Below are 13308 nucleotides of genomic sequence, written 5' to 3'. Positions count from 1 at the left end.
GCAGACTGGCTGACCTGGAGACAGTCGTGTGGCGTAAACGTTAACCTGAACCCCGGGCCGCAGAGTAAACTGGATGAGGTCTTGGTTCAGGGCACTTAGCAGGACCTGAGAGAGCTGTGGAGGAATAAACACAGTTCTGGTTACCAGCACCATTTCAAACTCATCAATATTTCAACTTCAATCATGAATAGTAAATACTGCTTCGTTTTAAAGAAGGGCAAGTGCTGATATGACATGGAAAGGCCTACTGTAATTCAATTCCTGTCGAAAGGCTGGCAGACCAATCATAGCAACTGAAATCCTATCAGGAAAAATTGCCTTATGAGGCAAGAGTAAGTGACATTTGAAAAATGAATATGTCGCTTTTCCAATACTTTCTCCATCACTGGTGATTTTTTTTGTTTTGGATGTTTTTTGCTGATTAATAATATTTCATAAGTAATGAAGTGGTTTAAAAATTATGGTAGGCCACTATAAAATTCATTGCCTTAAGTAATAAAGTTATATTTAATTCTATAAAATAACCTTCTCCCCCTCCATTTTCTTTCCAATACTCTATGATTTCCCCTGCTTTTCACACCTAGATGAAGCAGTCAGTTAACAAGAGACCAGAAAGCCTTCCCAAAGCCCATTTGAGTCCTTAGACATGGCTCACTTATTCCATCTCGTTCTTTCCCATTCCAACTCTTCCCATTGGTTAAAATTAGACTGCTCTACACTGTATGAATAATTACTTTTTATTCTAGTGGCATATCAGGGTCAGTAAATCTATTACACATTTTAATAAGCTGCACCAGACATCACGCAAGCACTCATGCACACACGCACGGACACACAAAAGTACGTACACACACACACGTGAGCACGCACGCACACACAAACGTGCGCACACACGCCATGCCACTCACGACACAAGAAGACGTGCAACAGTGAACTAAGATTTATTACCCCATTGTCTGTAAGGTCTTGCCAGGTAATCAGACAGGCTGTAGATAAATACATCCCCCTAATTCCCAACTCAGGCTGCCCCACCACTAGTCTCCTCTCTATGTGTGTCCTACTACATGATGCATCATTGTTAAATACCTATTAACTCAGTTCAAGGCTAACTGATCCACTGGAATTGTGTTTACTTGTTGCAACGTATGCAAATATGTCCTATGCAAATACGTGGATCCGGGATAGTAACAGATGATGCAGAATAAAAGTGTCTGATGACGGACTGAAATGGATATCTATTTTACTATACGCTTGAGCTGCTGAAAGGCGGATGAAAACGTGGTGCGTTTGATCAGTTCTATAGAATGCCAAGAATTATCGAGCTGTAAAAACCATTTGAGTGCAGGGCCAACATCTTAGTCATTCTAGTCAATGTGATTCTATTCAAAACAAACCCTTCATAATGGAGTGAATGGTAAAGCATAGTATGTCTTAGAACTATCTACTTATCATGGTTAGAATTGAGTTATGTTCAATAAATTGTGATGCTACAGTATACATGTAGGTTGCAATGCTGTATTGAGATGAATGCAGGTTTTTAAGGCTGAGGTTCTATTATTTTGATGGGAAGACATTGCCCTCTAGTGGTGAATATGTGTAATGAAATTTCATTTTGTTGTGCTTGTATTTCTAACAAAATAACAGTAGACTCCATATGCATGTGTGACTAAAGCAGTGAAGAGAGAAAAACTCATTATGAGCAAATCATGAAGCCACCATGATATGAAGAATATAATCAAAAGGAAATGTGTTTTTACAATGTGCTGCTAGTGATGCTGTTATTACTTGCTTGTTTAATTTAATATTGAGGTAGGCCTAAATTCGGCATGATTCAAGTAATGGAACTATGTAAATGGAAGTAAATGGGTATAACCATAATAATACAAAATAACTCATTAAAAACTCCTCAAAATGTGGATATGTTTGACTATGAAGCCTGGTGATACATTACCTGCTCTAAATGTGTCCCTTTTCTATGAATCATCCCCTCTGTTGACCTTTTCTCTGGGACGATGCACAACTCTGCTGTCGTTGGCAACCCTGGGAGCACTGACACCAGAAGCTGCTCTCCATTGATCCCTGTGACCTTCAATTAAAAAGTAATGACAAATAAATAACAATTCTGGGATCTCAGTTTCTTTATTTACATAAGGTTGTGTTATACTGTATAGCATTGCACTGTAATGGAAAAGGCTAAATGCACCCGGTTTTCTGCTTTAGATGTAATTTGACTATGTACCAGTCACTGCCAAGATATAATGCACAAATCAGCCCAAACATGCAAGTTCAATTTGACAGTCTTTGGTAAAGGGCAGGGCTTTTAAGTGCATTTGCGCTGTAACCAGAGGTCCCCTGTCACCTTCCTGGTATAAAACGTGGTAATATCTGACAAGACAGAAGGTCAAAGTGAATGTTTCATACTGAGAGCCACTGTGAGGGGTATATATAGCTCAGTATCCGTTATGCAACCCAATGCGCTTCTTGACATCCTGAGAGAGACGATGAAGGGGGCTGGAAGCACTTTTCCTTATATGGTACACTCTACCTGCTATTTACAATAGGCCAAATACTTATAGGGAAATAACCTGATTTGTGGCACTTAGAAATTGTAAACTTTTTTTTATTTTTTTTTTGGGGGTGTTTGGGGGTAGTAGATGAGCTTAATATTGCAGATAGATTGTAACTTCCATCAAGTTAATTGTCTGCATCACTTCCAATCCCCCATGTTTTTATATATATATATATATATATATATATATATATATATATATATATATATATACTCCCCTTTATTACTTTTACAAAAGTTCTGAACCTTTCTATTCTCATTGCTTCTACAGATTGTGAATTAAAAATTAACATTTTTGCTAAAAGTATTATTATATTATTGATCGATTGACTATGACTTTTCAGATCACCCAGTAATGCAAGGTTAGCTCCAGGTAATTATTGCAATCCTTTAGCCATTCCTGGACCTGTGTCCAAAAACAAGCTACAAATGGACAGAACCAAAATCAAATGATCTAATGATTCTGTCTCTTCACAGCAAAATCTGCAGAGCTGGGAAGATTGTATCCCCCATATAAATAACATTCTATTGGTAGCAAGAATTTTATATAATAATTTAAATTGAAAGATTCTAATTTTTGAATCCAGTGTCGTTTTGCGTGTCAGTTCATAAACACTATGCCATGGGATCGGTACGTCAAAAATCTCTTCCCAACTATTTTGCAATCTATATGGGACGGCTGTCAATCCTTTGGTCCTTAAATGAAACTGATATACTTTTTTATTTATCACAGTTTTCCTTAACCAATTATGTTCTTTAATGCAAGGCCGACAGACAAGTTCCTTACTTTCTCCCCCTTCCACTTTCCTCTTCCATTTTTGCGGTAAGGCTGCAATTATTTGGTTGTAATTTTGGGTAGAGCAGACATTTCCATATGTTTTTGTTAGCTGCATGTGCGACATAACTCCACCAGTCCTACCGATGATATCATTTACGAAGATTATACCTTTTTTAAAACATTTTGTCAAAAAATAAAGGTTTTTTGTCAATTAGTATATTTGAATTTAACCACAATATTTGTTGCATTATTTGTTCTGTCGTTTCTGGAGGATTAAATTGAAATTGCAACCAACTTTCTATGGCTTGTTTTAGAAATAGTGATATTTGGGAGATTATTTCCTTTTCAAATAACTGAAAATGAGTGGTTGTAATCTGAATAAAGGGGAAAAGGCCATTCTTGAACATTGGGTGAGACAATCTTACTAATTTGCTTGAGAACCAGTTCGGATTTAAGTATAACTTTTGTATGACTGAAGCTTTTAGTGATAGGTCTAATGCTTTAATATTTAATAATTTCTGTCCTCCTCATATTCATTATATAAATAGGCCCTTTTAATTTTGTCTGGCTTGCCGTTCCAAATAAAATTGAATATTTTTTTCTCATATAATTTAAAAAACTGTTCGCTAGGCGTAGGCAAGACCATAAGCAAATAGGTAAACTGGGATAATACTAAAGAGTTAATCAGGGTGATTTTTACACAAATTGACAGGTATTTACCTTTCCATGGTAGCAAGATCTTATCTATTTTTGCTAACTTTCTATTAAAATGTATTGAAGTGAGATCATTTATTTCCTTTGGGATATGTATTCCGAGTATATCCACATCACCATCAGACCATTTTATTGGTAAACTACATGGTAATGTAAATTTTTTATTTTTTAGTGATCCAATACGTAATATAGTACATTTGTCATAATTTGGTTGTAATACAGAGAGGTTAGAAAATGTATCTAGATCCTCTATGAGGCTGTGGAGGGATTCTAGTTGTGGATTTAAAAGAAAACATGAATCATCAGCGTACAATGACACCTTTGTTTTTAAGCCCTTGATTTCTAATCCTCTGATATTAATATTGGATCTGATTTTAATAGCTAACATCTCGATGGCCACAATAAATAGATATGCCGATAGTGGACAACCTTGTTTCACTCCTCTTGACAGTTTACAACTTTCGGAGAAATAGCCATTATTTACTATTTTACACCTAGGGTTACTATACATGATTTTGACCCATTTTATAAGAGATTCTCCAAATAGGGAAATAACCTGATTTGTGGCACTTAGAAATGGTATACTGATAGTAATGATTACTTGCTTCAGTGAATTCAGTGAGGGAAGCATCATGACATACAAGGAGAACCCTTTTTGGTTCCAGGTAGAACCATTTTTGGTTCTGGGTAGAATCATCTTGAGTTTCATATAGAACCCTGTGTAGAAAGGGTTCTACAATGAACCCAAAACATTCTACCTGCAACCAAACATTTTTTTTCAAAGGGTTCTCCTATGGGGACAGCCGAAGAACCCTTTAAGGTTCTAGATTTTTCTAAGAGTGTACCATTTGCTACCAAGTTCTTTGCAATGCTGTTAAAATTACTTATTCATTAATCATCAGAGATCACCAATTAGTCACTGTAATCCCAGTAATTTACTGGTAAATAGTGCAGTAGTGGCACTGTACAGTATTTAAAGGACTCACTTGGACCATGGAGTCCTTGACCACTCTACTGATGTCCTGCCTCCATTCAGCCACACCAGGATTGAAGGCGTCCAGATTAGAGGAGAAGGCTAAAACGTGTGACCGGAAATATTCTACAGGAAAATATAAGACATGTTTATTTCTAATAGACACTAGATAATAAGAGAGAAATTGTTCATAGATCATAAGAGATTATAAATGATTATAAACTGGGTGGTTCGAGCTCTGAATGCTGATTGGCTGACAGCCGTGGTATATCACGGGTATGACAAAACATTTATTTTTACTGCTCTAATTACGTTGGTAACCAGTACATAATAGCAATAAGGCACCTCAGGGGTTTGTGGTATATGGCCAATATACCACAGCTAAGGGCTGTATCCAGGCACTCCGCGTTGCGTCGTACATAAGAGAAGCCCTTAGCCGTGGTATATTGGCCATATACCACACCCCCTCGTGCCTTATTGCTTAATTAAACATCTAAATGATTATAATGATCAAGTGGATGAACATCACAATCAATATTTTATATCACAGATCATTTATCACCTGGTTGTTAGAAACCTAGCTGTAACACCTCAGTAATACAGAGATGAGTCATTTCAAAGACCTCACCATAGACTGCAACAGTTATTCTGTCTTGAAGGACGGCGTTGCCTACTGACACTTGCACGGTGACAGTATGAGTTCCCTCCTTGTAGAAGGTGAAGGACATTCCTCCCACTAAAGTCACGACAGGCTTACACACATAGAAATGGAATGCATACATTTTTAATACATTTCCATTTTAGTCATTCAGCAGACGCGTTTATCCAGAGCGACTTAGAATTTGCGCGTTCATCTTAAGCTAGCTAGGTGAGACAACAACATACCACAATCGTGGTACATTTTCATAGTACATTTTCCCTCAATAAAGTAGTAATCAGCAAAGACAGCGGTAGGAGGAAAAGACAAGTGCATTTTATTTGTGTTCTTTTTTTTGGTGGGGTGGGGGGGGTATTTAAGATAGTCTTTACATGTGTATAGATGATATAATGTATTATCGATGATGCCTGTACCATGTTTGACTATGTTAGTTTTGTCTCAAAACTCAATTTGCGTGGTCCGCAATTTGGTTTAAAAAAAACTGTATTTTTAAAGTAAACTCTCGACTCTATAAAAGAAAGAGAGAGAGCATTTGACTGCGATAGAGAGAGAGTCTGTGTCACAAACTAAAGGTATGTTCGTCCATACAATACACAATATTACAATTCATACTGTAAATGAGGGGAGTAAAGTTCTGTAAATCTAAAAAGTTTGAAGATATAGTGGAAATCTTGACTGACTGACCTCAGTGTGGTTGTTGAACCACCAGTAGTAGGTGACTGTTCCAACGTAACTTGGCTTTAGGACTGTTGTTAGATTCACTGCTTTATTCCTAACAACCACCGAGGGAGCTGAAAGCTGCACATGCTCAAGTGTACCTACAACACCAAACAACAACAAAAAATGTGTTTTCTTTCATGGAATTGTAGTCCTTTCCAACTGCAGACACATAATTTACATAAAGTTATTTGCAGGTAGAAATGTTGGAAAGAGCACCTGTAACTCTACAGTAAAGTAATTATATCCGTCATTCATTTCTGTTTCACTTACAGGTAACATGTAGGTATAGTAGGACTCTCTCAGAGCCCAGGCTGTTGAGTGCCATGGCAGCCACTTGGTAAATGCCCACTTTACTGTAGGTATGTTTGACCCCATCCTCTATGGAGCTGATGTTAGCATAGGATATGGCTGTCCCATCTCCAAATTCCACTGTTATACTTGTTGTGGAGCCATCACCCTACCAATGGAAACACATGTTTATGGCAAGATACAGTGTGCATGTTTAACATAATTTAAATGCACTATTTACAGTATATTGATTTCTATATCCTACACATATTCTGCATGTAGCAATAGACAGTTATACAGATGTAGGATCTTAATTTGAGCCAGTTTGCTACTGCAGGAAAATAATAATGCAGCAACATGAAATGTGAATTATTATGTGGATTATAATTAATTGACATTTTTGTAGGGGTTGATACATTTTTTGTAAGGGAAAATCAAGTCTGAAAATTCAAGGTGGAAATTACAAACTTCAGAAGCCTTTTTAAACCTCAAATACACTACAAATGTAAACGTCCTGCATTGCAGGAAAGTTCTCCTGAAACAGGGTGATCAAATTAGGATCCTACATCTATACATAACTGTTGTATGACAATGGCTACAAGTGTTTGACAACAAACATCAAGGCTCTTAGAAAAGGTCTATGAATCAACAAAATGTACAACATGATGCACTGCTGCTCATCTCAATCCATTGGTAGACGAATGAGAGTAGATCAATGTATACGTAAATGTATACTATAGGACGGCAAATACATAACATCTAGAAATGCCCATGCATACACTCTTAGAAAAAAAGGTGCTATCTACACTAAACAAAAATATAAAAGCAACATGTAAAGTGTTGGTCCCATGTTTTATGAGCTGAATAAAATATCCCAGAAATGTTCCATATGCACAAAAAGTGTATTTGTCTCAAATTTTGTGCACAAATGTATTTACATCCCTATTAGTGAGCATTTTTCCTTTGCCAAGATAATCCACCTGACAGGTATGGCATATCAAGAAGCTGATTAAACTGCATGATCATTACACAGGTGCACCTTCTGCTGGGGACAATAAAAGGCCATTCTAAAATGTGCAGTTTTGTCACACAGATGTTTCAAGTTTTGAGGGAGCGTGCAATTGGTATGCTGACAGCAGGAATGTTTACCAGAGCTGTTGCCAGATAATGTAATATTAATTTCCTCCAACGTCGTTGTAGATAATTTGGCAGTACGTCCAACCAGCCTCACAACCCCAGACCAAGTATATGGTGTCATGTGGGCGAGTGGTTTGCTGATGTCAAAGTTGTGAACAGAGTGCCCCATGGTGGCGGTGGGGTTATGGTATGGGCAGGCATAAGCTATGAACACAATTGCATTTTATCGATGGCAATTTGAATGCACAGCGATACCGTAATGAGATCCTGAGGCCTACTGTCATGCCATTCATCCGCCGCCATCACCTCATGTTTCAGCATGATAATGAATAGCCCCATGTCGCAAGCATCTGTACACAATTCCTGGAAGCATAACATTTCCCAGTTCTTCCATGGCCTGCATACGCACCAGACATTTCACCCATTGAGCATGTTTGGGATGCTCTGGATCGACATGTACGACAGCGTGTTCCAGTTCCCACCAAAAATTCAGCAACTTCGCACAGCCACTGAGTATTGGTGCTAAACCGTGTTATTGGAGAATGGCATGCTAGTTGGCTATGGCGTCATAGGATTCGGTGCCCTGGACGGTTTTCACGGAAGAATACTGTACCAAGTTAGCTAGCTGAATAAACTAAGTTAGAGTCTATTCCTAGAAACATTGAACCGCTGTAGTTTACAACAATTATAAATTCTAAAGTGGAAGTTGGGAGAGTTATATTTGAGTGTTTCAGTGAAACGTAAGTGAGGGAGGCCCCGCCCTCTCGTTTTCCCAGATGTTTAGTTCATTTCATTCCGATCTCCTTTGCATTATTGTAGCCTTTTTCTGTAGCCTGTCAACTATGTGTCTGTCTATCCCTGTTCTCTCCTCTCTGCACAGGCCATACAAACGCTTCACACCACGTGGCTGTTGCCACTCTAATCTGGTGGTCCCTGCGCGCACGACCCACGTGGAGTTCCAGGTCTCTGGCAGCCTCTGGAACTGCCATTCTGCGGCCAACAAGGCAGAGTTCATCTCAGCCTATGCCACCCTCCAGTCCCTCGATTTCTTGGCGCTGACGGAAACATGGATTACCACAGAAAACACTGCTACTCCTACTGCTCTTTCCTCATCTGACCATGTGTTCTCGCATACCCCGAGAGCAACTGGTCAGCACGGCGGTGGCACAGGAATCCTCATCTCTCCCAAGTGGACATTCTCTCTTTTTCCCCTGACCCATCTGTCTATCTCCTCATTTGAATTCCATGCTGTCACAGTCACTAGCCCATTCATGCTTAACATCCTTGTCATGTATCGCCCTCCAGGTTCCCTTGGCGAGTTCATCAATGAGCTTGACACCTTGATAAGTTCCTTTCCTGAGGATGGCTCACTCCTCTCAGTTCTGGGTGACTTTAACCTCCCTACGTCTACCTTTGACTCATTTCTCTATGCATCCTTCTTTCCACTCCTTTCCTCTTTTGACCTCACCCACCCCCCCCCCTACTCACAAGGCAGGCAAAACGCTTGACCTCATCTTTACTAGATGCTGTTCTTCTACTAATCTCACTGCAACTCCCCTCCAAGTCTCACCCTCTCACCGTCCCCCCCTACTCACAAGGCAGGCAATACGCTTGACCTCATCTTTACTAGATGCTGTTCTTCTACTAATCTCACTGCAACTCCCCTCCAAGTCTCCGACCACTACTTTGTATCCTTTTCTCTCTCGCTCTCCTCCAACACTACTCACTCTGCCCCTACTCAGTTGGTAATGTGCCGTCGCAACCTTCGCTCTCTCTCTCCCGCTACTCTCTCCTCTTCCATCCTATCATCTCTTCCCTCTGCTAAATCCTTCTCCCTCCGATCTCCTGATTCTGCCTCCTCAACCCTCCTCTCCTCCCTTTCTGCATCTATTGACTCTCTATTTCCCCTATCCTCCCGGCCGGCTCGGTCCTCCCCTCCTGCTCCGTGGCTTGACGACTCATTGCGAGCTCACAGAAGAGGGCTCCGGGCAGTCGAGCGGAAATGGAGGAAAACTAGACTCCCTGCGGACCTGTCATCTTTTCACTCCCTCCTCTCTACATTCTCTTCTTCTGTTTCCGCTGCTAAAGCCACTTTCTATCACTCTAAATTGCCTAGACTCTGCCTCTAACCCTAGGAAGCTCTTTGCCACCTTCTCCTCCCTGCTGAATCCTCCTCCTCCTCCTCCTCCCTCCTCCCTCTCTGTGGATGACTTCGTCAACCATTTTGAAAAGAAGGTTGACGACATCCGATCCTCATTTATTAAGTCAAATGACACCGCTAGTCCTGCTTACACTGCCCTACCCTATGCTTTGACTTCTTTCTCCCCTCTCTCTCCAGATGAAATCTTGCGACTTGTGACGGCCGGCCGGCCAACAACCTGCCCGCTTGACCCTATCTCCCTCCTCTCTTCTCCAGACCATTTCCGGAGACATTCTCCCTTACCTCACCTCGCTCATCAACTCATCTTTGACCGCTGGCCATGTCCCTTCCGTCTTCAAGAGAGCGAGAGTTGCACCCCTCCTCAAAAAACATACACTCGATCCCTCCGATGTCAACCACTACAGACAAGTATCCCTTCTTTCTTTTCTCTCCAAAACTCTTGAGCGTGCCGTCTCTAGCCAACTCTCCTGCTATCGCTCTCAGAATGACCTTCTTGATCGAAACAAGTCAGGTTTCAAGACTGGTCATTCAACTGATACTGCTCTTCTCTGTCTCACGGAGGCTCTCCGCACTGCTAAAGCTAACTCTCTCTCCTTTGCTCTTATCCTTCTAGACCTATCCGCTGCCTTTGATACTGTGAACCACCAGATCCTCCTCTCTGCCCTCTCCGAGTTGGGCATCTCCGGCGCTGCTCACTCTTGGATTGCGTGCTACCTGACAGGTCACTCCTACCAGATGGCGTGGCGAGAATCTCTCTCCGCACCACGTGCTCTCACCACTGGTGTCCCCCAGGGCTCAGTTCTAGGCCCTCTCCTATTCTCTCTATACACCAAGTCACTTGGCTCTGTCACATCCACACATGGTCTCTCCTATCATTGCTACGCAGACGACACACAATTCATTTTCACCAAATCCCCTTCTGATAACCAGGTGGCGATCGCATCTCTGCATGTCTGGCAGACATATCAGTGTGGATGTCGGATCACCACCTCAAGCTGAACCTCGGCAAGACAGAGCTGCTCTTCCTCCCAGGGAAGGACTGCCCGCTCCATGATCTCACCATCACGGTTGACAACTCCATTGTGTCCTCCTCCCAGAGTGCAAAGAACCTTGGCGTGACCCTGGACAACACCCTGTCATTCTCCGCTAACATCAAAGTGGTGACCCGATCCTGCAGGTTCATGCTCTACAACATTCGCAGAGTACGACCCTACCTCACACAGAAAGCGGCACAGGTCCTAATCCAGGCACTTGTCATCTCCCGCCTGGATTACTGCAACTCGCTGTTGGCTGGGCTCCCTGCCTGTGCCATTAAACCCCTACAACTTATCCAGAACGCTGCAACAACTTATCCAGAACGCTGCAGCCCGTCTGGTGTTCAACCTTCCCAAGTTCTCTCATGTCACCCCGCTCCTCCGCACACTCCACTGGCTTCCAGTTGAGGCTCGCATCTACTACAAGACCATGGTGCTTGCCTACGGAGCTGTGAGGGGAACGGCACCTCCTTACCTTCAGGCTCTGATCAGACCCTACACCCAAACGAGGGCACTACGTTCATCCACCTCTGGCCTGCTAGCTCCCCTACCTCTACGGAAGCACAGTTCCCGCTCAGCCCAGTCAAAGCTATTCGCTGCTCTGGCACCCCAATGGTGGAACAAGCTCCCCCATGACGCCAGGACAGCGGAGTCACTGACCACCTTCCGGAGAAACTTGAAACCCTACCTCTTTAAGGAATACCTGGAATAGTATAAAGTAATCCTTCTTCCCCCACCCCCCATAAAAAATAAAATAAAAAGTGGTTGTCCCACTGGCTATCATAAGTTGAATGCACCAATTTGTAAGTCGCTCTGGATAAGAGCGTCTGCTAAATGATGTAAATGTAAATGTAAGAGGAGTGGGACAACATTCCACAGGCCACAATCAACAGCCTGATCAACTCTATGCGAAGGAGATGTATCGCGCTGCATGAGGCAAATGGCGGTCACACCAGATACTGACTGGTTTTCTAATCCACAGCCCTACCTTTTTTTGTTAAGGTATCTGTGACCAACAGATTTATATCTGTATTCCCAGTCATGTGAAATCCATAGATTAGGGCCTAATGAATTTATTTCAATTGACTGAATATATAAACTGTAACTCAGTAACATTTTTGACATTGTTGCATGTTGCGTTTATATCGGCTGTCCCCATATGAGAACCTTTGAAGAACCCTTTTTGGTTCCAGGAAGAACCCTTTTGGGTTCCATGTAAAACCCTTTCCACAGAGGGTTCAACATGGAACCCAAAAGGGTTCTACCTGGAACCAAAAAGAGTTATCCTATGGAGACAGCTGAAGAACCCTTTTGGAACCTTAAGTGTGTAGCACATGCTTTCAATAGTTTGATAAGATCTCTAAGAAATATGCCAGACCATTACCTCCTCCAGAAACACCAGGAAGGTGATGTTGTCCCCCAGGGTGGCTGTGAGTGTCCCCTCACTGGTGACCAGCTGCAGACCTCTGGGGGCCTGGCGGGGACACCTCTGCCTCCTAAGGCTGTACTTCCCCAGGGTTCCCGCAGTGCAGTTATTGGACAGAGCCTTACGGTATCTGCAACATACACACATAACTAACTACACAACCTGTACTCCATCTTAAATACATATTAATAAATAAAACAAGGAAATACTCTGTCTACTTCACTGCATGCGTTTCAATGGAGATGGATTACCATACCCTGTAGTGTTTAGGAAGCTGTCCCCGGTGGTGCAGTCTCTGGACACAAAGGATGAAACAAACCAGAAGGCAGGAGTGCATCCTCCAGCACTCTGCCTCTCAAAGCCATAATCACTGTGGGGTGGGTGAGAAAAATCAATTGGCTACAGGTCTTGAGGTTAGTAATATGCATGAAGTATAGAAAGTGGTTCATTTGTTTCAATTCCTAGATTTTTAACACCAATCATTACTTAGCTTGACAGACTATTCTGTTTGATGTGTTCGACATCAATATCGCCATAAGAAATTAAAATGTCTAAATTGCCAAAAGTCGAACATCTCATTCCAAAATCATGGGCATTAATATGGAGATGGTCCCCCCTTTGCTTCCACACCCATCTCGACAAACCATTTCTGTATGGACCTCGCTTTGTGCACGGGGGCATTGTCATGCTGAAACTGGAAAGGGCCTTCCCCAAACTGTTGCCACAAAGTTGGAAGCACAGAATCGTCTAGAATGTCAATGTATGCTGTAGCATTAAAATCTCTTCACTGGAACTAAGGGGCCTAGCCAGAACCAGAGTCCAACAGCGGCGAGCTTTACACCACTCCAGC

At 41.9% G+C, this 13308-nt stretch overlaps 1 protein-coding gene across 1 annotated transcript in view; it reads right to left on the bottom strand.

Moving 5' to 3' along the window:
- The window catches only part of LOC121553337 (VPS10 domain-containing receptor SorCS1-like), a 67555-nt gene that overhangs the window by 3481 nt on the left and 50766 nt on the right, over nucleotides 1-13308 (bottom strand). Inside the window, exons 16-23 of the mRNA XM_041866372.2 lie at nucleotides 12715-12828; nucleotides 12417-12588; nucleotides 6683-6869; nucleotides 6377-6510; nucleotides 5663-5786; nucleotides 5048-5160; nucleotides 1952-2086; nucleotides 15-114 (exon numbers count right to left, since the gene is read on the bottom strand). Coding sequence (XP_041722306.2) covers nucleotides 15-114; nucleotides 1952-2086; nucleotides 5048-5160; nucleotides 5663-5786; nucleotides 6377-6510; nucleotides 6683-6869; nucleotides 12417-12588; nucleotides 12715-12828 — 1079 coding nt within the window. The remainder of the gene's footprint in view (nucleotides 1-14; nucleotides 115-1951; nucleotides 2087-5047; nucleotides 5161-5662; nucleotides 5787-6376; nucleotides 6511-6682; nucleotides 6870-12416; nucleotides 12589-12714; nucleotides 12829-13308) is intronic.

This window comes from Coregonus clupeaformis, chromosome 37 (assembly GCF_020615455.1).
Source record: "Coregonus clupeaformis isolate EN_2021a chromosome 37, ASM2061545v1, whole genome shotgun sequence".
Taxonomy (NCBI): domain Eukaryota; kingdom Metazoa; phylum Chordata; class Actinopteri; order Salmoniformes; family Salmonidae; genus Coregonus; species Coregonus clupeaformis.
Note: the sequence above shows the minus strand (reverse complement) of the source record. Positions and strands in the feature narration are given on the sequence as shown.